Source organism: Amblyomma mixtum, unplaced genomic scaffold (assembly GCF_055824585.1).
Source record: "Amblyomma mixtum isolate Tamu unplaced genomic scaffold, ASM5582458v1 scaffold_23, whole genome shotgun sequence".
In the NCBI taxonomy this organism is placed as follows: domain Eukaryota; kingdom Metazoa; phylum Arthropoda; class Arachnida; order Ixodida; family Ixodidae; genus Amblyomma; species Amblyomma mixtum.
This window is the reverse complement of record NW_028317720.1, coordinates 341,022-368,261: the sequence shown is the minus strand read 5'-3', so window position 1 is coordinate 368,261 and position 27,240 is coordinate 341,022. Positions and strand designations below refer to the sequence as shown.

General features: G+C 49.0%; 1 protein-coding gene across 1 annotated transcript; it reads left to right on the top strand.

Moving 5' to 3' along the window:
- The first annotated feature begins 6,327 nt into the window (after positions 1-6,327).
- On the top strand, positions 6,328-26,912 carry LOC149324562 (uncharacterized). The gene is made up of 8 exons (XM_089565415.1): positions 6,328-6,493; positions 7,232-7,454; positions 8,349-8,499; positions 16,926-17,038; positions 19,899-20,049; positions 22,640-22,813; positions 24,780-24,905; positions 26,676-26,912. Exons 2-8 carry the CDS (start codon positions 7,291-7,293, stop codon positions 26,910-26,912), a joined length of 1,116 nt encoding a protein of 371 aa, XP_089421541.1. The 5' UTR covers positions 6,328-6,493; positions 7,232-7,290.
- Positions 26,913-27,240: the final 328 nt, after the last annotated feature.

Here is a 27,240-nt window from a genome sequence, read left to right as displayed (position 1 = left end):
TCTTAGCAGTATTCCTATGTAGTTCACCGTTGTGCAATGATATGCCGAAAAATCCCACTTCTAACTCAAAAAGGCTATTTTCAAAACATTGTGTAAAGTATTAAATAAACACCCTCTGTACCTTGTTATTGTTGTCCTCGATTCATAAAAACAGGCGCCGAACAGCCACTGATATCTTACCGCGGATTACACCTGTGACCGTTTGTTAGGCTGTATCCTTCTCATAAGGGGACTTCTTATAACTGATATACGCTGATCTCACTTATACCCAGCTTTTGTGGACATCGCCAATTAGTACCATTTGTCGACCCTAAGTACCAAGCGCCGAGTAGATCGATAAAAATGTGTTTATTTGTAATTCAGAGAGAGAGAGAGAGCTCAAAGTGCAGTCAGATGGCGGGCGAGGACGTTGCCATTAATGAGCTACTCTTCCTAGGGGTTGCAAAATGTGACTTGCAAAGCGCTTCATCCTCTTGCACTAATTTGTTTGAACACCTTAAGAAATCATTGGGGTCTGCAAAAGATTAAAAATCTCTGCAATTTGTAATATTCAATGCAATCCAGCGCTTCGTAGCAGCCCCGCAAAGTCGAAGCGTTTGTCACGATTATTGCAGCCAGTGTAGTGTGCCAACTGTGACAGGTTCCGCTACCGCCATGCGCCGACACTGCGCTGCGCCTGACGACGACGAAGTTATGCGCCGACACTCCGCTGCGCCTGACGACGACGAAGTTGCCCCGCTCTCTTGGTGCTGGCTACGCCCGTCTACGCTGCCAGATCCTTCACGGCGGTTCGGTCTCTTGAGGACGCCTAATAAACGCACCCCTGCAATTGGTGGAGGTGCTGAGTTCGTCCCCTACCAACCTGGAACTCCGGAGCCGTACGCTGCCGCCTGTGTCAACCATGCCAGATGAGACTGCCCCAACACCGGCGGCCAGTTCAACCACCGTCATTTGTTCTGGCGCCATCCGGCAGCGTGACCCTGCCCTCTTCAGTGGGACTGCCGACCAAGATGTTGACGACTGGTTGTCATCGTATGAGCGAGTGAGCAGCTATAACAAGTGGGATGACACTATCAAGCTGAGTAACGTCATCTTTTATCTCACGGACGTGGCGAACCTCTGGTTTCGAAACCATGAGGCGGACCTACCCACTTGGCCCGTATTTAAGAAGAGCTTTGCGGAAGTGTTCGGCCGCCCTGCGGTGCGCAAGCTCCGTGCCGAACAGCGCTTACGGGACCGCGCTCAACACACCGACGAGACCTTCACAAGTTACATTGAGGACATCGTTGACCTCTGCAAACGTGTCAACGCCGCCATGCCAGAAGCGGACAAGATCCACCATATCCTCAAAGGCATCGCTGACGACGCATTTCAGATGCTCCTCGCGAAAAATCCCACCACCGTCAGTGAGGTCATTAAGCTTTGCCAGAGCTACGACGAGCTCCGCAAGCAGCGCGCTTCTACACGGCGTGCCGGTGTCTGCGACGAAGCCCTCTCCACTCTGGCCCTGGGCGGTACTACTCCTGAGGACTCCCCTCTTCTCAACCACATCAAAGCCTTCCTTCGTGAAGAGGTCGCTCGCCAGCTGTCCCTCATATCCCATTTTCAAGACCCCGCCCGCCAAGTTCCTGACTCGACCCCGTCTTTGGCTCCTACCATTCGCCGTGTCGTGCAAGACCAAGTCGCTGATCTGCTACCGTCCAGCCCTGTGCCCGCGCCTGTGACAGCACCCCTGACGTACGCCCAAGCGGTGGCCAGGCCACGACATACGCCGGCAACCGATTCCTACCAGGCCGCCCCTTCTTTCCGTCCTCCGCCGCCGTCTGAGCCCCCGTCTCAAGCTCCGTTTTCAAGGGTTCGCCCACATCCTACCAATCCCTGGCGTACTGCGGACAACCGACCCATCTGTTACGCCTGTGGTCTGCCCGGCCATGTCGCGCGGCTTTGCCGCCAGCGCCTTCCGCCTTCTCGACCTGACCTGCGCTCCTACCCGTACGATGCCGAACTATCCTCGCCGAGAAGGCCACCTGGTCCCCCCTTTGTTTCCCCTGATAGCCAAATTTAGACCACTCGACGATCGCCTTCCCCTCGACGCCGTTCCCCTTCTCCGATGCTGCGACGTTCTAGCTCCGCGCTTGAGGGAAACTAACAGCCGCAGTTCCGGGGGCAAGAACTGCGCTTGTTTCGAACTCCTCAAGTCCTCCGTGTCGTCCCGCTAATGTAATCGTAGTGTTCGTGGAAGGTGCCAAGGTTCTCGCCGTCGTCGACACGGGCGCTGCAGTATCTGTCATAAGTGAAGCTCTCTGCCGCCGACTCCGCAAAGTGACTACCCCAATTTCTGACTTTTCGCTTCGCACCGCCTCATCACAGCGCATTCATCCCTCAGCCGCATGTACGGCCCGTGTCCTCATTCAAGATGTTTTGTACACCATCGAGTTTATTGTGCTGTCTCACTGCTCACACGACATCATCCTGGGATGTGACTTCCTTTCGACTCATCGTGCTGTTATTGACTGCGCTCGAGCTGAAATCGCCTTTTCTCCGCTGTGTGACGCTCCCTTTTGCGACGTACCTACGCAGTCTGCCAAACTTGTGGTCGCGACTGATACCGACATTCCTCCGTTTTCTGCTGCCCTCGTGCCGCTCTCCTGTGTCGACGTCCCTCATTCAACTGTTTTCTTCACGCCTTCCGAAACCGCTTCCCGTCATCCCTGCCTCCTGCTTCCCTTTGCTGTTCTGACGATCGACCATGGACAAAGTGCAATTTACGTCTCGAACCCATCTTCGTGTCCGTCAGCAGTGCTCCGAGGTGAATGCCTCGGGCGTATTGAAGAACTTGATTCCTGCCTTCCCTACCCTATTCTCGATACCACCGCTTCCTTCGATGTCGATGTGCTGAGCTCTTGTGATGTTCAGAATGATCCACCGCCCTCCGACGTCTTCCACCGTGCTATTGACGCCGACCTTCCACCCGCGCTACGTGATCAACTCGTCGCCCTCCTCCAGCGCTTCAGTTCTTCTTTCGATCTTCCTCAGACTGCCTTGGGCCGTACGTCTGTCGTTGCGCACACCATCGACACCGGTACACACGCCCCTCTTCGCCAGCGCCCCTATCGTGTCTCGGCTTCTGAGCGCCGCGTCATTTCTGATCACGTGGACGACATGCTCCGTCGGGGTGTCATACAGCCCTCCCACAGTCCCTGGGCGTCTCCTGTTGTGTTGGTAAAAAAGAAAGATGGTTCCATCAGGTTCTGTGTTGATTACCGCCGGCTCAACAACATCACACGCAAGGACGTCTATCCCCTGCCACGAATCGATGACGCCCTGGACTGCTTGCAGGGAGCTGAGTATTTCTCCTCGCTGGATTTGAGGTCAGGCTACTGGCAGGTGCCCATGGCTGACGCTGATCGCTCAAAAACTGCCTTCATAACACCTGACGGCTTATATGAGTTCAACGTCATGCCGTTTGGCCTTTGCAACGCCCCGGCAACTTTCGAACGCCTGATGGACACTATCCTTAGTGGACTCAAGTGGGAGAGTTGTCTTTGCTATCTCGATGACATCGTCGTCTTTTCTGCGGACTTTTCTTCTCATCTCATCCGCCTCGAGCGCGTTCTGACTTGTCTTACTGACGCTGGGCTCCAGATGAATTTTAAAAAGTGCCGCTTTGCTGCCCGACAACTCACCATTTTAGGACATGTAGTCTCTAAAGACGGCATTCTTCCGGACCCCGCCAAACTTCGTGCAGTTGCCGAATTTCCGAAGCCCACCTCACTGAAGCAGCTCCGTAGCTTCGTTGGCCTTTGCTCTTACTTCCGTCGCTTCATCTTGAATTTCGCCACGATCATCGCTCCTCTGACCAAGCTACTCGCAGGCAGCTCCAACCTCTCCGCTTGGACGCCTGCTTGCGATGACGCCTTCGACACCTTGCGCCGCCTTTTGGTTTCGCCTCCCATCCTGCGCCACTTTGACCCGACTGCGCCTACTGAGATCCACACTGACGCCAGCGGTATTGGACTGGGTGCCGTTCTCACTCAACGCAAACCTGGCTTCCGTGAATATGTGGTCGCCTACGCCAGTCGGACCTTGAGCAAAGCGGAGGCCAACTATTCTGTTACCGAACGAGAATGTTTGGCCATCATTTGGGCTATTGGAAAATTTCGTCCCTATGTCTACGGTCGCCCGTTCTGTATAGTAACCGACCACCATGCCCTGTGCTGGCTGGCCTCTCTCAAAGACCCGTCAGGCCGCCTAGCTCGCTGGGCTCTGCATTTGCAGGAGTATGACATTCATGTCATTTACCGCTCTGGCATCAAGCATAATGACGCGGACGCTCTTTCCCGCTCGCCGCTACCTAGTGCTTCATCGCCTGCTCCTGTGTCTGCTTACGACTTGTCCTCGCTTGCCACTGCCGACATGTCCACCGAGCAGCGGAAAGACCCTTGGATCGCCACTCTTATTAACTTCCTTTCGAGTCCTACGACTGATAATTCGTCCCGTTCCCTCTTACGTCAAGCCCGTCACTTTTCTATTCGGGACGGTCTCCTCTATCGTCGCAATTACCTGTTCGACGGACGCAAATGGCTCCTAGTGATCCCCCGCCATCTACGCACCGACATTTGCGCCGCTTTCCATGCGGACCCCCAGTGTGCACACGGCGGCGTGTTGAAAACCTATACGCGTCTGCGTCTCCGATTCTACTGGCGTGGCATGTACCGCTTTGTTCGCCACTTTGTGCGATCTTGCCCATCCTGTCAACGGCGTAAATGTCCGCCTCACACCTCGCCTGCTCCACTGCAGCCGTTACCCTGCCCTGCCCGCCCGTTTGACCGCGTTGGCATAGACCTCTACGGCCCCCATCATCCCACTCCCGCTGGTCGCCGCTGGATTATCGTGGCCGTGGATCATCTCACACGTTATGCTGAAACGTCTCCATTACCATCGGCCTCCGCCCGCGACGTGGCTTCCTTTCTTCTAAAGAACCTGATTCTTCGCCATGGTGCTCCTCAAGAACTGCTCAGCGACCGTGGACGCGTATTCCTGTGTGACGCTCTTGAGGCCCTCCTCAAGGAATGCCGCATTATCCATCGAACCGCTTCGTCTTACCACCCTCAGACCAACGGCCTGACCGAGCGTTTCAACCAAACCCTCAGTGACATGCTGTCCATGTACGTCGACGCCAACCACTCCAACTGGGACCAAGTTCTTCCCTTCGTCACCTACGCATATAACACTGCGACATAAACCACCACTGGATTCTCTCCCTTCTTTCTTCTGTACGGCCGCGAGCCCCCCTACACGATGGATACTCTTCTTCGCTACCAACCCGACATTTCCGAGTCCACGTCACTGTCCGACGCTGCCAGGTAAGCCGAAGAATGCCGCCAGCTTGCTCGCTCGTTTACCACGCAAACCCAGTGGCAGCAAAAACATGACCGCGACACTTCCGCGGCCTCTACCTCCTACCCTGCCGACTCCCTTGTGTGGCTCTGGGTGCCTCCCACAACTCCCGGCCTTTCGCGGAAACTGCTGCATCGGTATCATGGTCCCTACCGGGTTCTCAAGCAAACATCTCCGGTCAATTATATTGTTGAGCCTGTTGCACCCGCTGCGGACTTGCGTCGCCGTGGCCGCGAAACCGTCCACGTCGACCGACTGAAGCCGTACTACGACCCCTCTGTTCTTCCTTCCCCTTAAGACGCCAGGATGGCTCCTTTTCACCCGGGGGAAACTGTAGTGTGCCAACTGTGACAGGTTCCGCTACCGCCATGCGCCGACACTGCGCTGCGCCTGACGACGACGAAGTTATGCGCCGACACTCCGCTGCGCCTGACGACGACGAAGTTGCCCCGCTCTCTTGGTGCTGGCTACGCCCGTCTACGCTGCCAGATCCTGCACGGCGGTTCGGTCTCTTGAGGACGCCTAATAAACGCACCCCTACACCAGGAATATTTTTTGTATGAAGTAACAGGCACGGGCACGACATGTAATGCGAACTCAAGATAACCGATGCTTTCTTAAAGTAAAGGATTGGTTAAAAGAGACTACAAGTGTAGCACGGGGTGGTGCACTGTTCGCGGGATGAGGGGGGGGGGGGGGGGGGGGGTCGGGGGGGTTATATATCAGGAAGTTTGCGTGTATAGAGCAATGCAACTGCACATCGCAGGGCGAATAGTAGCTATATACGAGGCGAGCATCTCTTCTGCAGTGGGCGTAATTCGGTTTATTATGGTGATTATCATGATGATAATAACTTCACCCTTTTGCAGTTTATTTCACAGCTAGCTTTAGCACCTACAGTTCGGAGCATTGCATAGGCACTGGGTGGAAACTTCTACGCGCGGCCACGCAGCTTCCCCGGACCTTTCAACAACGACGGAGGATGACAGCACCGCGTACAGCAGGTATCCGAAGGTCGTCTACCGCGGAAGTGTCCAGGTCCGCGTAGCGGCCACTGCCGGCACTGACACGACGGATGTTACGCCTTTGAAAAGTGAGTGTAACACCCAGTTATGCTAGAGCACAGTGCCTGCCACCTTTCGCTTAACGATGCCGCTCGGTTGCTCTTTGTGAAAGTCATTCGGCAAGTCAGAACTGGGGCCCCGATCAAATGCCAGGTTTCGTGACAGCTTTACCACGGACGCGAATTAAAATAGCACCAGTATGAAGTGGGATGCAAGTGCAGGTTAAATAAACACAGTTCTTGGAGATTAACCTGCAGACCTTAACTACGACACTTATTTCTGTCTGAGCCGCCGAGGAGGCTCAGAAGGTATGGCACTCGGCTGCTGACCCGAAAGAGCCGGATCCGGTCCCGGCTGCTGCGGTCGAATTTTGATGGAGGCGAAATTCTAGAGGCCCTTGTAGTGTGCGATGTCAGTGCAGGTTAAAGAAGCCCAGCAGGTCAGAATTTCCGGAGCCCTTCACTACGGCGTCCCTCACGGCCTGAGTCGCTTTGGGACGTTAAACCTCCATAAACCATAAGCCTTACTTCTCTCTGCCCTCCACCCGCCTTTAAGCTTATATTTTAGTCACAGTTCTCTTTAAGGAACCCGATATAGAAGGGCGAAATGTTTTTCGGATAGTTTCAGGCAAGTTTGGCACGGCGCTCTTTGGACATCCTGTCCTCGGCCTAATAAAATTAAACAGCATCATTAGCATTCTTGCGTTTCCTGCAATCCTTAGCACGATGCACGCGCTTCGACTAAGTATTTGACGCGCCCGTCTGCAGACGTCGGGCCGGAAAAGCTGTTCTGCACGTACGGCCGAAGGACGACGTCAGATGCTGTGATGGCGAGCGACGGCCTTTGCGATGTCGCCTTCTACGACTCCGTCTACGCCAACAACACGAACCTCCTCTACGGTGGCGGGCCATTCGAACCAGACCTCATGACATTCATGCGGGCTGCAACAAGATACACACAGACAACTCTGGGTGTGGCATTTGCGTTTCAGTGAGTGCACTTACGATTTTGTCAGGTGTTAGAGCATTCGAAAGTTCTCGATTTAGTATAATATGTGCTCCAAGAGCAACGTTTTTCATAGCATGTAGACTCATGCAATTAACTCCAGAACGTACTTTTGTTACCTTTATCCTAATTAATCTTTTTAGGACAACCTTGTTGCCGCCAATTATTTAATTATTTATGAAATTTCTTCATAAGAGGTGCCCTGATGGTTTTTAACCATGGAGCCTCCTTCTCTATTTTTATGTAAATGAAATAAGTGCAGTTGTAAAAGGCCCCTATAAATGAACAAATGCGCTTCTCAGCTCAAGTTGCTTCTTTGAATCCGCTTCACCAGCAGGCCGATCTTTCCAAAACACTTGTGCGGTCACTTGTGGCACGGAGAAGGAGCAATGGTAATTGAATCAACCAAAACCGGTACATTTGTTCACACTTGCATATAAGCTTAGTAACCTAGCATGATGCGCTTGGTGTTCCACAACACTTGTCTGCAAGTGGCAGAAAGAATGGCTTTGAAACTTTATGTCTACTCTGCGTCAAACGCGAAGAATGCAAGGACAGTTTTACATTTCGCCGCCCAAAACAGGTTGCCTGAAATTTTGTCCTTAAGCCAGAATGCGCTTCGTTGTTCTAGCGGGACACATGGCACCTTTTTGCTGGTAACGTTATAGATCTCAGTGCTATCTAAATCATCGCTGGCAGTGTGCATTTGCTCGCGATTCATTATAATTACATGCCACATCTTTCGGCTACATTACGATGTCACTGGATGTACCCGCTATACAATGAACGCAACACGTAATGTTGCCAAGAAAGCGTTTTTCTCTTTTGTGCCCTCTTATTCCACCTGTGCTCCCGTTTCGCCAAATCAAATCTGTGCAGGCACATGGATCGCCTGGCAAACGATCTCAGGAGAACCAATCCGGGTCCCCTCGAGGTGTTCTGGCAGGGTGGCATCTACCACACCGGAATACTGGACACGCCCTCAGACGCGTCGAGAACTCAAATGACGACGGCCATGTACCGGCTCAGGGTAATTTGAGTGTCGCATGGGTATCTGAGTGCCCGATAAGTTATATCTGCTTATGCTGTCCAATGATCCCTCTCTGGTGTCAGTGTTGCTCACCTAATCTTCCTCATAGAGCGACACCACCCCGCACGTTTCTCTTCCACTGGAATCCCCGTCGCGGGTGCTCTGCATGACAAGTAAAGGCCGAATTATTTATATACCCATTTATGTGCCTATTCATATAAGTACATATACTCTGTGTCTCAAAAATGACTGATGGATTTTGAAAATCAATAAAAAAACACGGAATGAGATAGAATTGTATTGTTTGTGGCCTTACGCTTAGGAAATCATGGAATTTTATCCCTTCAAAATTCAAATTTAGTTTACATTTCCACCAACCGGTGGCGCTGACAGCTATAAGAGGCAGTGCCCTACTTTTTCAAGCTAGGTCAGGGTGTCTTATAACGCGCAGCTACAAAAAGAAATTTAACGAAGAAGACACATGTGCAGTATGTGGCAGATACGTGGAAAAAATTGAACACCTTATAATCAAATGTGATGGTATCCATCCGGATGGCGATGCAGGCACAGTCACTCTTCCCGAGGCCCTAGGGTTTAACGATAACGATGGTCATGTAAATAAATCTGCAGTGGAAGTTAGAAAAAACCGACTGGAGGATTGGTGGCTGAAAAGCAGAGCAGTGGCATAAGGTTAGAGTTTTACGAAACCGTAGGTAAAGATGATGGCGAATCTTAATGAGAATTGCCAACACAGTAAACAAAAAATACTAAAGAAATAAACGCTGAGCATGGTGGCAATTGCCACCACCCCGTTTCAAAGGGGGAGCTCCCATCCATCCATCCATCCATCCGTCCGTCCGTCCGTCCGTCCGTCCGTCCGTACGTACATACATACATACATACATACATACATGCATGCATGCATGCATGCATACATACATACATAAATACATACATACATACATACATACATACATACATACATACATACATACATACATACATACATACATACATACATACATACATACATACATACATGCATACATGCATACATGCATACATACATACTTACTTACTTACTTACTTACATACATACATACATACATACATACATACATACATACATACATACATACATACATACATACATACATACATACATACATACATACATACATACATACATACATACATACATACATACATACGAGGGGGTACCCAAAAGAACCCGGACTAAATTTTTTGGTCGGCAAAGCTTCTGTGGTACCGCGTTTTGCCACTAGGAGCGCATAGAACGAACATTCCAGAGTCAGTAAGCCTAGTGCCGTCGTTGAAGGAGGTCAGACTAGTTTAGGCAGAGTTTTAGAGTGACGACTGTTTTGTGTGAATGTCGTTTTTGCAATGGCTGATTTTCGTGAAGAGCGTGCGCCGGTGAAATTCTGATTTTGCTCGGAAAACGTGGAATGGAAACTCTTGAAATATTAAGAAAGACGTACAAGGCCGATGCTATGGGGACAACTCAAGTGTTCCGGAATCGAATCCTGAATCAAAGTAACAATCATGCCAATGGAAAACTTCAAATTCACCTCGCCTCAAGAAAGCTCGTCAGGTGAAACCAAACCTCAAAACAATGCTGATTTGTTTTTTCGACGTGAGAGGAGCCGTCCATGGAGAATTTGTTCCGCAGGGTCAGGTAGTTAGCCAGGCTTTCTACTTGGAAGTTTTGAAAAGATTGGGCAACAGTGTGCGGTGGAAGCGGCCAGATTTGTGGCGGTCGGGTGACTGGTTTTTCCATCATGGCAATGCCCCTGCTCACACAGCCCTGTCTCTACGACAATTTTGGAGCAAAAATGGCATGACCCCTATTCCTCAATCATCATACTCTCCCGACCTTGCCCCGTGCTACTTTCTTTGTTTCCTAGAATGAAAAAATAGGTGAAAGGAAAGCGTTTCGCTGGTGTTGCTGAGGTGAAGAAAAAAACGACGCAGGCACTGTCAAGGATCACAAAAGATGAATTTAAACAATGTTTTGAAAAATGGAATGAAAGATTCGACAAGCGTATCATTGCAAGTGGGGAATACTTTGAAGGAGATTGAAGGTCTGTGCTTAAAGGTGCACTGAAGAGGATTCTGAACATGTCTTTTTGCCGCGGGAACTCGATCCACACGTTCCTAGCATTCTTAGAAACAGTGACTTATTGCCCTGTGTGGCCGATTTCCCCAATTAAAACGAATTAACGTCCGGCTCTCGCCTTTTTTTTTAATTCTGCCTCGTACGGTGGGCGGAGTCGACCAACGCGTGGAGCACCTTTCACCCAGTCCCGTGGAGGCTTTGCTTTCGCTTTATTTCGTTTTTTAGGTTTCCATGAATAAATAGTTTCATTCGCAGATAATATAGCCGCAAAATAAGCCCGAAGAAATAAAAATACGCGCGGACTATTTGCTACTACGGACTGCTACGTATTACTCCGCCGATGGCACAGCGGCAAGCCGTCACGGGACTGGGTGAAAGGCGCTCCACGCGTTGGTCGACTCCACCCACCGTACGAGGCAGAATTAAAAAAAAAGGCGGGAGCAGGAAGTTAATTCAATTTAATTGGGGAAATCGGCCATACAGGGCAGTAAATCGCAGTTTCTAAGAAAGCTCGGAACGTGTAGATCGAGTTCCCGCGGCAAAAAGACAAGTTCAAATTCCTCTTCAGTGCACCTTTAAAATGTGAAAAATTAAGTTTAAGCAAATATAAGTCCGGTTTCTTTTGGGTACGCCCCCCTACATACATCCGTCCATCCGTCCGTCCGTCCGTAAAACACCTGTATGAAAATTTTCCTAGGACTGTTGCAAAAAACTAAAGAATGACATTTTCGATGCAACCACCAGACGCTGCGACGACGTGGCGCAGTGTGAGGCAAAAGTTTCCAGACACCCGTTGTAACATGTCACTTGGAATTGTATCCCATGCCGCACAGAGGTGCTGCGTCAGCTCCGCAATTGTTTGTGGTGGTGGTGGTGTGACATTTTTATTCGAGCATCCTTTCTGTTAGGCGTTCAGTACATCCTGGGCCAAGGCGACGAGAGCACGTTGCAGTCTCAGTTCCAGGGAGGCGAGCCAGATGGGCCACGGTGGGGGTGGGGGGAAAGGATAGGCGGGGGACTGGAAGGCTGCGTGACACTGTGTGTGGACAGTTTGGGCACTGAGGTGTGGAAGTGTACCGGTATAGGTAAAGTTTGGCTGGTGTATGTAGGAGATTAAACTGTATTCGGCGAAGAATGCGAGCTTCTCGGATCGATAAGGATGGGTGCGGTGGTGGTAAATCAGCTAAATCCAATTTTTGCTGCGCGTAGTATTCGTCGACAGTACGTTTGTAAGCCCTGACCGCCTGCTCCGTCAGTGGGCTCGTCCATGGGATCCCCGGCGCCCGGTGTATAGTTTCGCAGGCAAGCTGGTGAGCCAGCTCATTGCCGGGGATGCCCATGTGACCAGGGATCCACCGAAGGGTCACCGGTCGTGGGCTTAATGCTAAGAGGGCGGCATCTAAGGCCGATCGAGTAGGGAAAGGGTGGGCTCTTTCATGGAAGGCACGCAGAGCTGCCTGCGAGTCTGTATAGACAACGTATTGGGGGGCGGGGGGTAGGGTGGCAAAGTGTGTGATGGCATCGGCGATCCCGTGTATTTATAGGGCGAGCGTGGAGGGTGGGGAGGTGTATGGACTGGTTGTGTGAGTGCTGGTTGTGGAGAGGGAAGGGTGGAGGAAGAAGGCTGCTGTGGATCCCGCGGTTTCCGTGAGACAGGCGTCTGTGTAGGCCACCGCCGCAGCGTCCAAAGGTGGCTTGTGGTTGTATGCGTATGCCTGGCGACGGCCTGCGTGTGTGTGTGCGGACATGTTGCGTTGAATGGGTGCGAGGCGGAGGTTAGGGGGATATATCGGAGACTGCGCTCGGTCTGGGAAAGAGATGGGTGCGTAGGGAGTCTGGGAAAGTATCCACTGTCCAGCTGGTGTACTGGACAGGCGGATGATTTGTCTCTCCCGGTGCAGGGTAAGGAGGGCTTGAAGAGGGTGGAAGAGGCCTGTTCTGTACAGGGTGTCTGTAGAAGCCTGAGGGGGGAGTCCTAGTGTTGCTTTATATAGTGTATTGAGGGCCCGGGTTAGTTTCTCTTGTTGTGTACTTGTAAGTGGGCAGTAAGGTATGTAGTACAGGAATTTGTTCAGAGCCAGCGCTTGAGCAAGGCGGCTGGCGTGTGTCTCGGAGAGGCCGGCATGTTTTAAAACTACGCGGCGCAGTAAGTGTGTTACTGAGTGGCATGTGCGTATGGACTGATTGATGGCAGAGGTGAAAGTGTTGGAGTTTAGTGGCATACCCAGGATGCGACATGATTCGACGCGGGGGATGCGCTGTCCGGCAAGTGTGAGGGAGATGGAGGGGTTTACGTTCGTTGATATTTACTGCGTGTTATGAGTAAATGTTCTGATTTCTCCGGAGCGGGTTGCAGGCCCGCTTGGGAGAGGTGTGAGGAAATGGTGTTAAGTGCATGTTGCAGTGTGGTTTGGACCTCTCCCGGTGAGCCAGTGGTGACCCACAAGGTGAGATCGTCTGCATAGAAGACGAAATGAAGGTTGGGAATATCGGCTAAGGCCCGGGCGAGTGGGACAATGCCTAGGTTAAAGAGGATGGGAGAGAGGACGGCACCTTGTGGAGTGCCACGAGTGAGTGGGATTGGGTTAGACAGTTTGTCGAGGTAGCGGATACGGGCAGAGCGGTGGGAGAGGAAAGCTCTTATGTAATTGTGCATGCTGTGTCCGCACTGCGTATCAGCTGGTATGGTGAGGATGTGGTCGTGTGATATGTAGTCGAAAGCTTTGCGTATGTCAACGGTTACTAAGGCTTTGACCTGCGCAGCGTCTGAGGCATTTGAGTTAAAGAAAGTGTGTTGAAGGAGAAGGAAAAGGTCTTGGGTGGATAGTGCTCGGCGAAATCCAATAAGGGTGTGGGGAAGATAGTCGGTGGCTTGAAGATGGGAAGTGAGGCGGGCAAGCACCATGTGTTCCATGAGCTTGCCCGCGCAAGAGGTAAGGGAAATAGGATGGAGGTTACTGATGCTGGAGGGTTTATTGGGTTTCGGTATGAATGAGACCAGGGACGATGTCCAGTCCACTGCCAGGGTTCCAGAGGTTCAGGCGTCGTTGATTACATTAAGAAGAAATGTGTTGGCTTCGGGGGGAAGGTTCTTGAGAGTTTTGTATGTGATTTTTTCTGCACCGGGGGCAGAGTGTGTGTTACAACGCGCGAGTGCTGTGTCAAGTTCTGTGTGCGTGAAGGGGATGTCTAGTGCGGGAAGGGCTGGACCATGATATGGTGAGTTTAAAGAGGATTGTGAGGGTGGGAGATAAAGTTGTTGGAGGTCAGTGAAAATCTCTGTTGGAGTATGGGAGTCGAAGAGGCGTTCAAGAGTGGGTGTGGGATGAGGTTGAGGTCCGAGAAGGGAGCGGAGAAGGTACCAGGATGATTTTTGATGTAAAGTTCCGTCTAAGCGGTCGCATGTTCGTCTCCAGTGTTCGGTGTCGAGTGTCTTGCAGTGGGAGATAATGTCGTTGCGGATTGCTTGTATTCTGTCGCGGAGCTGTGTGTTGTATGGTTGTGTAGCTAATGTGCGTTGGAGACGTTTTCTCCGCTTCCACAATCGTAGAAGGTGAGGATCAGGGTTGTCACGCGGAGTAGGATTAGAAATTTCACGTGTTGCCCGTGACTGGGTGTTTCTGAGATCATCAACCCATGAAGCGTAGTCGGAGGGGTTAGATGGGGGTGGGGGTACGAACCGGCGAAAGTCTGACCACGAAGTGTGTCGCACCTTCACCCTGCGTCGGGGGTGTTTTGTAAGTATGTTGATGACAAGGATGGAATGGTCGCTAAGTAGGTATGTGTCAGTATTGTGTCAAGTAACATGTGGAATGCATAGAGCGAAGGTCAGGTCGGGTGTGGTGTCTCTGTGATAGGAGGAACCCTGTCTAGTGGGGCGTAAAAAGTCATTCAGCAAAGAGTAGTGTCGAGAGTACATATGATCGTGGAGCATACGCCCTGCTTTTTGTGTGGTTGTGTAGCCCCACTGTGTGTTTGGTGCGTTGAAGTCGCGTGCCACAAGGAGCGGGGAAGTGATGGTTTGGAGGAAGTCGAAAAGGTGGGGTAGAAGGGAATGCTGTTTGGGGGGGTTGTAGAAGTTAACGAGAATGGCGGGAGGGGATGTAGGTACAAGGAAGAGCACGACGGCAACTAGATGCTGTGCGAGTATATCAGGAATTTGGAGGACTGAGAATTTGAGGTCTCTTCGGATATATGTTGAGACCAGCGGTGTTCGATCCGTAGAACTCGCATGAATCGCTTTGTATCCCGGGAGGGTGCGTTCGCCTCTGGTTTCCTGGAGTAGGAGACCAGAGGGGGGGTGTGGAAGGGTGAGGAGATGCTGGGAAAGGGGCGTACGTGCCGTGCGGATGCATCGGCAGTTCCACTGGAGAAAGCTATGGAATGGGAGGCGTGTCATAGTCTGATATGTCCTCTGGGTGGGGGCTGTGAGGACGGCCACAGGGCTTTTTCTTTTTAAGGAGTGGGGAGTCAGATGGGGAGGAGAGGGCTGTGAGTGTATGCTGAACTTGTTCTATGAATTCCGCCTGCTTGGCGGCGGCGTTGGAGAGTGTAGTTACTAAGGCTGTTAGTTGAGTTATCTGCAGTGTTTGTGCCTGTATTTGTTGTTCCAGGGCGTCTTGGCGTTGTGGTATGGTGTCAAAAAGGTAGGTGAGGTGTTTCATGCGTGTCTCAAGCGCCTGCATGTCAAGTTGAAGCTGTGCTAGGGCATCGGGTTTATCGGGTTGTTATGGGGGGGGGGGTGACAAAGTGTGCTGGTGCGGGTTGGGGAGTTGAGGGAGTGGGAAGTGGCCCACCTGAATGCTGTCGCGAGGCAGATGGTTCTTGGCTCAGGATGCTGGCGGCATCCGTACTGGAGGATGGGCTCAGCGTGGAAGAAGGTTCTTGGAGTCGGCTTGGTGCGGCAGTGTTGGGCGTCAGAGAGCATTGTGCTGGTGGCCGTGGAGGTCCTTGCAGGACATCTGCATAGGTCTTGGTGGTGGCAGTGTGAATGGTGAAGGGAAGATGACTGCCAGGGGAGTGGTTTGGAGTGGTTGCGGGGGTTTCAGAACTGTTGCCCGACAGATGGCTTGGTGGTGGGTCACGGGGTTTCGTCTTTTTAGAGGGCTGTGCTCGGGCTTGATCCTGCTGCTTGCGGACCGGGCAGGTGTCGGCGAAGGTAACGTGGTCCTTTTTGCAGTGCAAGCACCAGGGCGCACAGGGCTGGGTAGCGTTCGGGTGGACCAGGGTGGTCGTACAGGTAGGACAGAGGGCTTGGGTGGAAGGGCAGTTTGTTGGTAAACCAAATCTTTCAGGTACCCCCAAAGAAAATAGTGGCACGGCGTCAAGTCTGGCGAATAAGGAGGCCATGCCATGCCACTTCCTGTATTCTTGTTCGTTCGTACAAGAAATCAAATACTGCACACGTTCCGTGTGGACGAGCGCCATCTTGCATGAACCAGGAGGCGTTCGGACGGTCCTCCAAAGCCGTAGGTATCGCCTCAAATTCTTCCAGTACCCCAAGATATCGTACAGCATTTACCGGTTGCTCTCGAAAAAATGGCCCTATTATTCCTTTTGAGGAAACCGCAGCTCATACCATTAATTTTGGTTAATGCAGGGATGATGGTTCAGCAATATGAAGATTTTCACTTCCCCAGAATTGCGAGTTTTGCGTGTTGACGTAGCCATCGAGGTGAAAATACGCTTCGTCTGAGAACCATAGGAATAAAATTCTCTGATTACCTAAGCGTAAGGCCCCAAACTATACAATTCTATCTGCTTCCGCCTTTTTTTTCTTGATTTTCAAAATCTATCAGTCATTTTTGGGACACATGGTATATACATTGCTCTACATTGGTATATAAATAAACAACGATGCGTAGTCAGGTGCCCCCTAGAATCTGAAAACTATGGTCCAACCCCTCCTGACGCCACAGGCAGATGCGATCCTGCCGATCGGAGATTCGGAATAGAAAAACGGTCTCATGTCCATCCTTCGATCACTAGGAAGGCAAAATACCTAAGCTGCGTTAGTCACACATGACGAGAACTGGATAATCAACTGAATAACAGTAATCTTCTGCTGAATATACTTCAAGAATTTTTAGACAGCAGTAATTAAAACTAAAAGATGTTACGCGGCTATGTTATACGGTGATGCTTGCTGAAAGTTTACTGCGATCAACGTGATTTTAGCGTGCAAGACTGTAGTTCTCGAAAAACAAGGCTGCTTTCTGAGCACGCGGTGGAATTAAATGAGTTGCAAATGAGGAAGGAGCCGGCTTCTCTCTCATTTTCTCCCTCACAGGAACTCGACCACCTTGGCCAGTCCCAGAGCGCGCCAGGCATTCACCCGCTCACAGTTCTCGCAGTGCCATCTCCCAGCAGGCAGTGGATGTACTTCTTGGACGAAGAGTTCAAGTGAGCTCAGTTCAATATGTTGCGAACAAATCATTCCAGGCGCAGTTTTAAGCCGGAGGTCCGAGGTACGAAGAGGGCACGTGGAGAACGCGTAGTAGAATTTATTTCAGCGCTCTAAAAACAATTTGTTGAACACCTCATAATTGTAGCGCACTTCCTGTGCCCTTCACTAGTGCATCATAGCGGTCTACACTCTATACCTCGAAGATGCCGCACCGTGGTGAAGCCTGCAACGTTCCTCGGCAGGTAGGCCCCAGAACTGTCAAACTGAAGATCTACCTGTGATTCACTTGCTTCCTGGACATTTCACGGTGGCTCATTGTGTTTTCTGTCACCGCGACCAGCAAGAACGAGACAGGAAAGGTTCTTTCGTACTTGCATAACATCACAGGCCGCGCGTCGAAAGAGGGGAAGAAGCTCGCAATTATTAACGAACGAATTAACGAACCGTCAGGCCACAGAAACAACGAGATCAAATGCTGAGGTGCAACTAGAAAAAATAGTAAGTTCAGCGTAAGCCAAACGACGGAGTACATTTCGCGAAAGTTGAAGAGAAAAAAAACTCTAGGCTGAACAGCGCTTCAAAGGCAACGACGGATCGGTGGAAATTGCTTTCACGTTGTGTGGGACACAGAAGATATGGTTGCCAGTTGCTCGAATCAGGTCTAAAGATCACATCATGAAAAGCAACCATGTTATTAACAGAGAGAGAACATATCGTTGCCCTGTTTACGATACCATTTATTGGGCTCGGCTAGCGACATCTGCGCATGCGCGCCCATTCCCGGACCGCTAGCACGTTATGGCATCTCTATAGCTTTGCGGTGGTCTATACCATTCCCTCGTAAAAAAATGGCGGTGCACTGCATGGCCCGTTCGGACCAAATACAGCATCGCCGCCGCATTCTTAGGCGCCATTTGCCGCTCTAAAAGAAGGCATTCGCTTTTAATTCACGTACTCTCACTCATGCGTCGAAGTTTAAGTGGCAACTAGCCCAGCTTTTTTACATAATTCAGCGATTTACGAGCAGTTCAGCCTAGCTAAATATCGTGTATATATTGCTCTATGGTCTACATGGCCAAAATAGCAACGACAACACTGCAGTTCAGCTTCGTGCCCGAATTAAATGTTCCTATAATTCAGTTTTCGCCCTTGAAAATAAAAAAAGACTGGTAATTCCCTTATCATATTTATTAGTAAGTGCACCAAATAGTTTCTCCAGCCCAGAGTTGACACGCTTTGAGTGTCACTAGATGGCGCCATTGTGTTTACATCCAAACCATGCATCCAAGAAATCCAAAGAATCAACGCTGCTGTCTAGCAAACAGAAGCTTTCGTGGTTGCGCTTTTTACACTTTGCGCAACGCGGTGAGCGCTGCGTACGCAAGCTTACTCAGTTCTGCGCCGTAAAATTGCCTACTGGCCAGTGTAGGCAAGGTGTTTAGCATCACAGGCTCACTTAAAAAGCCGGAAACGGCTTTTCGAATCCGTTCGTGATGCTCCTGACGCTGGCGATATGCAGAGAAAAATATTATTAAAGCCCATGCAGCATCTGACTGTATAGAAATGCTTGCAATGAATTCCTATTTTTGTTTGCAACAAAAGCTGGGCCATTTGCCATCATCATCGCTCCTTTTAGTCTTATGGTAACTACTTGCGGGAGAGACGGTAGGCTAAATCGTCTTCTGGCGTGCGCAGCGCTAACCGGAAAGTCCGGCGTCCGGTAACACGGTAAACGGTAACGTAAAGGAGGTAACGATATGCTATACTGGCTGATATAAGAAACCTCAACCTTTGAAGAAACATTAGTCTGTTATTTGGTTTCTTTTTATGGGGTTTAAAGTCCCAAAGTGACTCATGCCATACTGGAAGCCGCACCGGGGGGTCCCCGGATGATTTCAACCACTTGGGGCTCTTTAATGTGCACTGACGTTGCACAGTGCACGGGCCTCGACCGCCATGGCCAGGACTGAACTCGCGTATTTCCGGTCATTTTACGAGCACCATAACCTCGTAGTCACCGTAGCGCCTAAATAATGGTCTTTAAACGTTTAATAAAAACCACCCCGTATATTAGTTATCTTAAAGGCTTAGAGAGAACTCGACGCGAATTCTTCGTTTTTAATTATTTAGTTGTGGCTCAACATTCCGTACTATGCTAAAGGAGAAGATAACTTTTAAGATATTATACCTTAGAAATACAGAAAATTGCTGATTGCATGCGCTGATACATAATCGAGGGCCTAAGCTCCATTACGAGCTCGACCGTGTTTAAATACAGGTTAAAAAGTTTCCATCAAAAGTCATGTTCCGTTGGTTACAAACTACGCAGCCTGTTGCAGCTATCAAAGTACCTTGAAATATTTTGAAAGGGCATCTATCCTGGACAAATAGCGGAGGGAACTCCGGCTTAAGTTACCAGGAATAGATTTGGAGGTCAAAAAATAAAAGCACAGTACATGTGAAAGGTGATTCGAAAACAGAAACAAAATGCCAAGACAAAAATATGAGCAAAGGCAACATCACAGTGACTTATGGAGAGAGTCGATGAAAAATTTTAAGCCCGGCATCTCGTACATGACTGAGTAAAAGTTAATTTTCTTCGGCTATTGCGTTGTGTTTTTGATAATAGTCTCAGCGGCAGTGAAAATGAGAAAGCTACTCCTACGTGATAAATAGCGGGGTGATCAAAATGCAGTGTGTGCAGATCATTTTTATTCAGATATATAGCTCTCCTCTAAAGATACAGATATCCAACATAACCACATTTAAGCGCCTCAAGAGAGTGACTAAAAGGGCCATGTGAAATGTCTTGACACAATATTTGCGACAGACCTAACTAGTGGCGTTTATCTGCAGGCGACTCCAGTTTGTTCCCAACTACATAGTTGTGTACGGCCACTACCCGTTCGGCGACAACACTGTTGACAACTGCGCTGTCATGCCTCCCACGCGTTTATCAGAGGTGCCCCTGCCACCTCAGCACCGGGGGACCTACCTTTACAAACTGGTGAGTCGGCGCACCTGAGAGAGGCCAAACGTGATTCTCCTTTGCATAGGATTAACATGTAGGCTCGTATCCAGAAGGCAGGAGACGAAGCAGCCCCTCTGGGCCGTTTGTCCGATTGGTGTATACTACTTTCTTTATTGTTAGAATCACTATGCGACCAATCGGAAGGCTCTCTGCTCGGTAGTGTTCCGACAACAGTGCGTTTGCAACGGGGCTGCCACAGCGATGGGGCCCCTGCGGGCAGTAAGAATCTCATGAGGCACCGCTCAATGCGTGGGGCATTAAACGTAAATAGGCTGTCGCAATGGTCAGCTGCTTAGAAGTTAACGATATGTAATTATGGGTTGGAAAGTGGGCTAGAATCACAATCATGTTGTTATTCACCAGTACGCTGCCACTTCTATCACATGCGGTAGTGTCAAAAGTTTAATGTGAAATACTGTGTTGGTAAGCTTTCATTGGTGATTTCCGAGAAACATGAAATGGCAATGGACTTCTCAGTTGAAAATCATGTCAAACACTTTCTCACGATATAAAATAATTGACAGGACAGGCCAGAAGATCGGCTCATCGAAGGTGGCGCTTCGGGTGGTTGGAGTGCGGGAGGGAAGAATGGGGATGCTTCTGGAGTGTTAAGGGTTCACTTCCTGGTGCTTAACAAACACGATGCGGGAATTTTTCCGAGTGCCACTCGCACTACTGTCGCTGCAAAAGAAGTCGTAAGTCTTCTCTATAGTTGCAAAACTCTTATCGCAGAAATGAAACTACAACCATAACACAACGTTTCCCTAAGTACCTCATCGCCCTGTTTGGTCGCGAGAAATTTCTTTCTTTTAAATTCATAAAGGGAGCAAGATACAGGATCAGCTCTCTTGTCATAATAGGAGCTCCCGCAAGACCACGCCAAATACTGTGGGTATGACAGATATTTATGAATACAAATTTGCATACAGAACCATATTGACAGTAAAGAAACCTAACATCACTTCATCATATTGGTAGACACATGACCCGCCTTGGCGCCGCGCCCCACATAGGATAAATACAGGAGCTCAGAAGTGAAGGTACATGGTGTGGCAAGAGTTCTCATGAAATAGGATCTGCTTTTAGAGCCATATATAGAGGATCTACGATAACCTCGAACCACAATATGTTCGAAATTTACAAATAGGAGAACTATTATTTCATATCATGACCCTGGTAAGTTCCACAACCCCGAACCATAAAATCTGCGTGTATTATACAACGGCGGAGAATTATGCAAACACTTTAGAACAATAATAAGTTCATAGCTATTGAAATGTCAAATTATGGTATACAAAAGCAGACCTTGTGTGCCAGAAACGTTTTGCAGCCAATACACATAACAGGTACTGTACGCGATGGGACGTCTGTTTCGAAATTGCTCGCTAAATTAATACAGCAATTTGGCTGAGCAGCTTTTGCTGTTCTTGCCACTAAATGAGGCAAACAGGTAATCAAACGTAACAAATTAAAGTTAAAATTGTACTACCGCAAACAATTCCTAAAATATAAGGCAACAGCTTTCATTTCCATCACAGTCTCATGAAACGTTTTAATCTCTTGCCAATCCGTTTCTTTAGCGGTGTAATTTTTTATGACAATATGCTGTCGTCCCTATAACTATGCTGATAAATCCATCTGTTACGAATGGGAGCCTTCGCAGTGTGCACTGAAAAAGGTTGCCACAAAGCGCTCATACAAACGCAGGCCCACAAAGCGCGGAGTCTAAATTCTGTGCACGTATATGTTTGACCTCATCTTTACGAAGATTTCGACCGCAATGTAGCAGCATTGCCACCGTGCCGAGGAAAAAGGCAGGCAACAAAACTACGCGGAAAATTGTGATTTTCTTGGTACTTTGAACTCCCAGTTTTTAGGAGTTTTCAAGTGCTCGCTGAAACAATTGGTATAGCGTCTATTGGAGTTTTCGCACCCAAAGCTGTTACAGCACCGAGGCAGATGTTTTGCTGACTATGTTTTTACTGTACCATGGTCATCGCCTCATGAAACAGATCCAAAACACTGTTCCGCCATCTCTAAACCAAACCTGCGAGCATTTAATACACAATTCCAAGGAAGCGTCGCTTTACAAAAAGGCCGCACTGCAGAAAGCGTAAACTATAATATATTTGACAAATAGCACCGAAAGCAAAAGTAAATGCTTGTGATCATATATCAGTAGATTTTTCTCGGTCCTGATGCCATGGTGGGATACGCCAATAATTGAAATCTACCAACTGAATTTCTCTTCAGATTGTTTGATGCGATTTAGAATGCCAAAATAATATTATAATTTCTGGTTTCTTCCATACTACCGCAAACAATTCCTAAAATATGAGGCAACAGCTTTCATTTGCATCACAGTCTCATGAAACGTTTTAGTCTGTTGCCAATCCGTTTCTTTAGCGGTATAATTTTTGACGACAATATGCTGTCCTCCCTATAGCTATGCTGATAAATCCATCTGTGCACTACGGCTATTTTTTTTTTATTTTTTGGCCCGATACGCTGCAAGTTCTACTACCACTCCTGAGATGTGATCTCCTGAACATCTTCTTTCACCCAGACGGCTGGCCCACAAGCTCTCCGAGAGCTCGAGAGGCAGCAGGTGCCGACCCATGCGCTGCTTTCTGTTACCATGAAGGGGCGCTGGACGACAACCTCTCCGGGAGAACCACTGGATTTCTTTTCCCGGTGTGAGCTGAACCCCGCAGCAACATCGTTCGGGAGCTACGCCGAGGTTAGTAGGCGCAAGCGCACGATCTGCAGCTCTAGTATCTGGTGTAGACATCGTAAGTGGATGCCGACGTTCCTGCGGATTGCACGTCCTTTTAAAGTTTCCGCATGTGTGAACGACTGTAGATTCAGGGATGCGCGGGTAAGATGTACTGTTGGGGACAAAAGTGATATACTCCACGGGGCTGGAGTGGGGCCAAAGGAAAACTGCGGTGCAATACCATCTACAGGCGGCATGTGGGATCGAGACAGCCAACGCTGGACCTTTATTATCAGCAGGCATGCCGCTTGGCTGGTTTCAGTGTTTTGTGCTTTAGCTCGCCTAAATGCCGCAGTTTTCCGTTGCTCCAGGTCCCGCCGCCTGGAGTATACCACTTTTGTCCCCTATAGTGCATGTATATGGTCAGGAAAGATAGGACGACATGTGACTGATAGGTAGAATACGGCACCTAGTCAAACAACTGAACGTCGTCATTTTCATGCGCCATCCGAGGAAGTTGGAGTAAACCCACGATCTTTAGAGGGGCTCCTGACGAAGTTGGCACTAGCGGCAGCCTCTAACGTAACGTTGGACGGCGTGAGAAAGTTTGGGCCAATAATAAGCCGGGCGCACGCGTGCAAGAGTGCGGGCAAAGCCCAAGTGACCTTAGGTGGGCTCATCGTCTGTCGGAACGATGAGGAGGTGCGCTCGGTCAATAGTGCTGGAGTTTTCATTAAACAAAATGCCGTTCTGGGGGCAGATGGCCAACAGCTTCCTAGAAAATTGTCGAGGTAAGTCAGAAGCTCGGCCCTCCAGATAATCAATGATAGGTCGCAGGTCAGGGTGAGCTCGCTGTCGGGTCTTGACATCTAAGTCGGTGACAACTCCAAGAAAACCATTTTCATTCTCCATGCTCCCATCGGCTGACTCCACGGGTGCGAGAGAGTTCGTCAGCGCCTTTGTGCGTCAGGCCTGATTTATGCTCAATAGTGTAGTCGAATTCATGGAGGTGGAGGCTCCATTGGGCTAGGCGCCCCGATAGTCACTTTCATGCGCCAACTGAGAATATCAGGTGGCAATATATACATTCGATTTTTCCAGCCTGTCTGGAGAGCCGAGGCAAAAGGAGCATTCAAATGCCTGACAAGGCCTCAGAACCTATATTGCGCGCAAAGCTTCAGACAGGGGTACGACGATTGGAAACATAACACTGGCAGGGCAAAATAAAGAAGCGATGGGATGTCACATCTTGGATGAGACCTGAACCGCGCCTAAAGGGAAGGAATAAAAGCGGCAATGGGAGAAGATATGTCACGTGGCAGCCACAACTCCACCGCTCCTCCACTTGAAGATCAAATTTCTGTCGCATTGACTTTGGCTTGACTAGGCCAGTAAAGCTTTCGCCTTAAAACGAGATTGTAGTTTTCAACTAGAAAACAACCAGTTCAGAAATTTTTGCCTGGTCTGATAGTCCGCTTACACCATTAGCGATTTGTGCAGATAGTGTAGGTAAGCAAACTTTTCAGTAAAAAGAAAAAAGTTCGTCGAGTGAAAAAGAAAAATGATTAAAAGATGCCACACTCAAGACAACAGCGCTTTCATATTCAATGGCATAAACTGCGTCACAGTTACGTAAAAAGCATCGCATGAAGTGTGCGGTAATCTCTCTTGAAAGACGAAAGCCGAAGAAGTTTAAAGAATTGTGCCCTTAATTTGACTGCTCCTGCAGTGCCAATAAAGTTGTTTTCTCCTCCCCTCCCTCAAAACCAAGACTGCATTGCAGCAAACGTCATGCTATTAACAAATAGCAGATGTAAGGCATGTGATGGCAGCTGTGCTTCTCAGCCCCTTGGGCAAGGCGATGTTTCGCCCGCAAAGTTTTTTTTAAAGAATACTAATTACAAATGTTTGGCGCAAGTTCCTACGCAGTTCGCGCAGCTGTACCAACGCTACCACTGCTTATATAAAGCTTCAAATGCTTTTCTTCCAGGTGTGCAAGGACCGAAATTACGAGTCCAACCTAAGGTACAAACCCCAGCACTATGCCATGCTGACTTACGAAAGCACAAACCGGTCTATGTTCGCCTACGACAACGAAGGTGGACTGGCTGCCAAAGTATGTAGCTGCCGACACATCCTCCTTAAGATCCAGTTAGACATTGTGCACTGTAGTGATTGTTTATAGCATGCTTCCGCCATCAGCGCGAAATTAAATGGAGAATTGAACAGATACCTTTGCTGAGGCATTACTAAGCTGTCTCTAACAGGGTTCTACTCAAACTATACATGAAACAATATTTGTAGGATTTTGTATTCATAACAGCAAATAAAAATCACCATTTCAGTTTGATGCGCAAGACAGAACTCTTCCATACCAATTTCAGTTTTACCGATATCAGAGCAGATACAGGCCAGATATTGAGTAAAAATTATTTCGCTAATAACCAGTGTAGAGCAGATGTTGCTGGAAATGCTTGAACCATTCTTTCTTAATAGAAACTCATGTCCGAGCGAAATATCTCGAAATCATCGGGAATGTCTTGCACTACATGTAAATTCATTTGTGCGACGGTACCGGTTCGGGCTTTTAAAGTAGACGAGGCATAATACCACTGCGTTTACTTTATACTGCAATTTATTTTGGCTATCTAGTTCTCCATTTGCTTTCTTATTCGCTGCGCATTGATTATGGAAACATGTACACACTATCAATGCAATAAAATCTGTAATGCAGATGTGATTCATACGGCTGTGGCACCACGAGGGCAGGGACGGAGACAGAGTGACAACACAAGTGCTCTGCACTTGTGCACTTGTGTTGTCGTCGCTCTGTCTCCCTCCCTGTCGTCGTGGTGCCAAAGCAGTATGAATTCGTACCAACTTGCCCAATTTTCAACCCTTTTGAACTGCATATGAGAGCCTGGGTGAAAATTTCTAAATTATTTTGGGAGAATTAGGCATTAAATAAATGAGCTCGCACTAACTGACAATTTCAGACTTTTGACGTCAGAATAGTAGCCAGCAGGAAAAACCATTATCGCAAACAGCATTCGAACAACCAACGGGTCTAAGTCGTCGCCGGGAGACTTTCATCAGTTTTCCATCAGCGCCGCCTCTTGCCTGGTGTTCCTAATTTGCAGCTTCTCGTGATACATGTTGGAAATGATCGTCTTCCTCTTCTTTCGTCCGTCTTTTGGGTAAAATTTGTAAATTGGTTTTCTGGGGAAAGGAAATGTTCCAGTATTTGTCACACATTTCTCGGTGGATACCTGAACGGCGCCGTAAGGGAAGGGAGGAAGATGGGAGTGTACGAAGAGAGAGAGAGAGAAAGAGTTGCCGTAGTGGAAGTGGAGGTCTCCGGAGTGATTTTGACCCCCCGGGGATCCTTAACGTCCACTGACACCGCACAGCACAAGGGCGCCTTTCGCGTTCTTCCTCCATCGAAACGCGGCCGCTCCCAAGCACCTGAAGAGAGTTCATAAGCCGCCGTCTCCATCCAGTGTAGTCAGTTGTGTCAAAGCTTGAAATATTCTATGCGTGGCGGCTTTTCTATGCGGGTTTTCGTAATCGCCCAAGAAGGTTACAGGGTGGCCTCGGTGGCCAAACAGTGTACATTACCTCCAGAGAGGCTTTACAGGCTCTGTAAAGGTTCTGGCCGAGGATGTGAACAATTTTGTAGCTCAACATAGAAATTCTTCAGTATGAATCTGAATAGGATATTTCATCCCGCGCCCCCACGGAGCAGCTGCATTTTGCGCTACTCCTTCCTATCTTATTCAAATTTAAAAAAGAATTAAGTCGTCTCTACGTAAAGAAAATTTCACTTCGGAATCCGACTTACGGAAATGCGAGTGACATTTTCGTTTCCCTTCTTGTCTAAATGCAGCTGTGCAAGGTGAAGAACCTTGAACGGGATGTAACATTCGGCATCGCTGCCTACGACGTTGACTACGACGACTATGCCAACGAGTGTCGGCCGATAAACAAGTTTGGAGAAAACAGCCGCTTGAAGGCGCTGAGAAGAATCGTGGACTACTACAAAAATCAGGGCAGCCAGATGTTCAACGAGACAGCATGCAAGAGTGCTGCTTCCCCTGGCTACTCGGGGCCTTCTCCCAATTAAAGGACACTCGATGAGAGAAGAAAGTATGCAGCAGTGGCTTGAACTTGACATCTGACAAGAGCGGCGAGCTTTGATATATTGCCGCTATGGAAATAAAAAAAGGAATCGCGGAATTCCTCTTTTGACCATCAGCTCGCACACATAACATGTCCTACATTATTGGGCAAAAATGTCGAATAATGAAACATGGTAAGGTACTGCTCTATAAATATTGAGCGTAACAGCCCATTCTTTGGATACCTAGCAACATTTTTCTGTTAAATGTTTCCTGTGGCTTGCATCGGGCAGTTAACACTGCCATAAAAACCCACTGGGAATGTTTTAAACG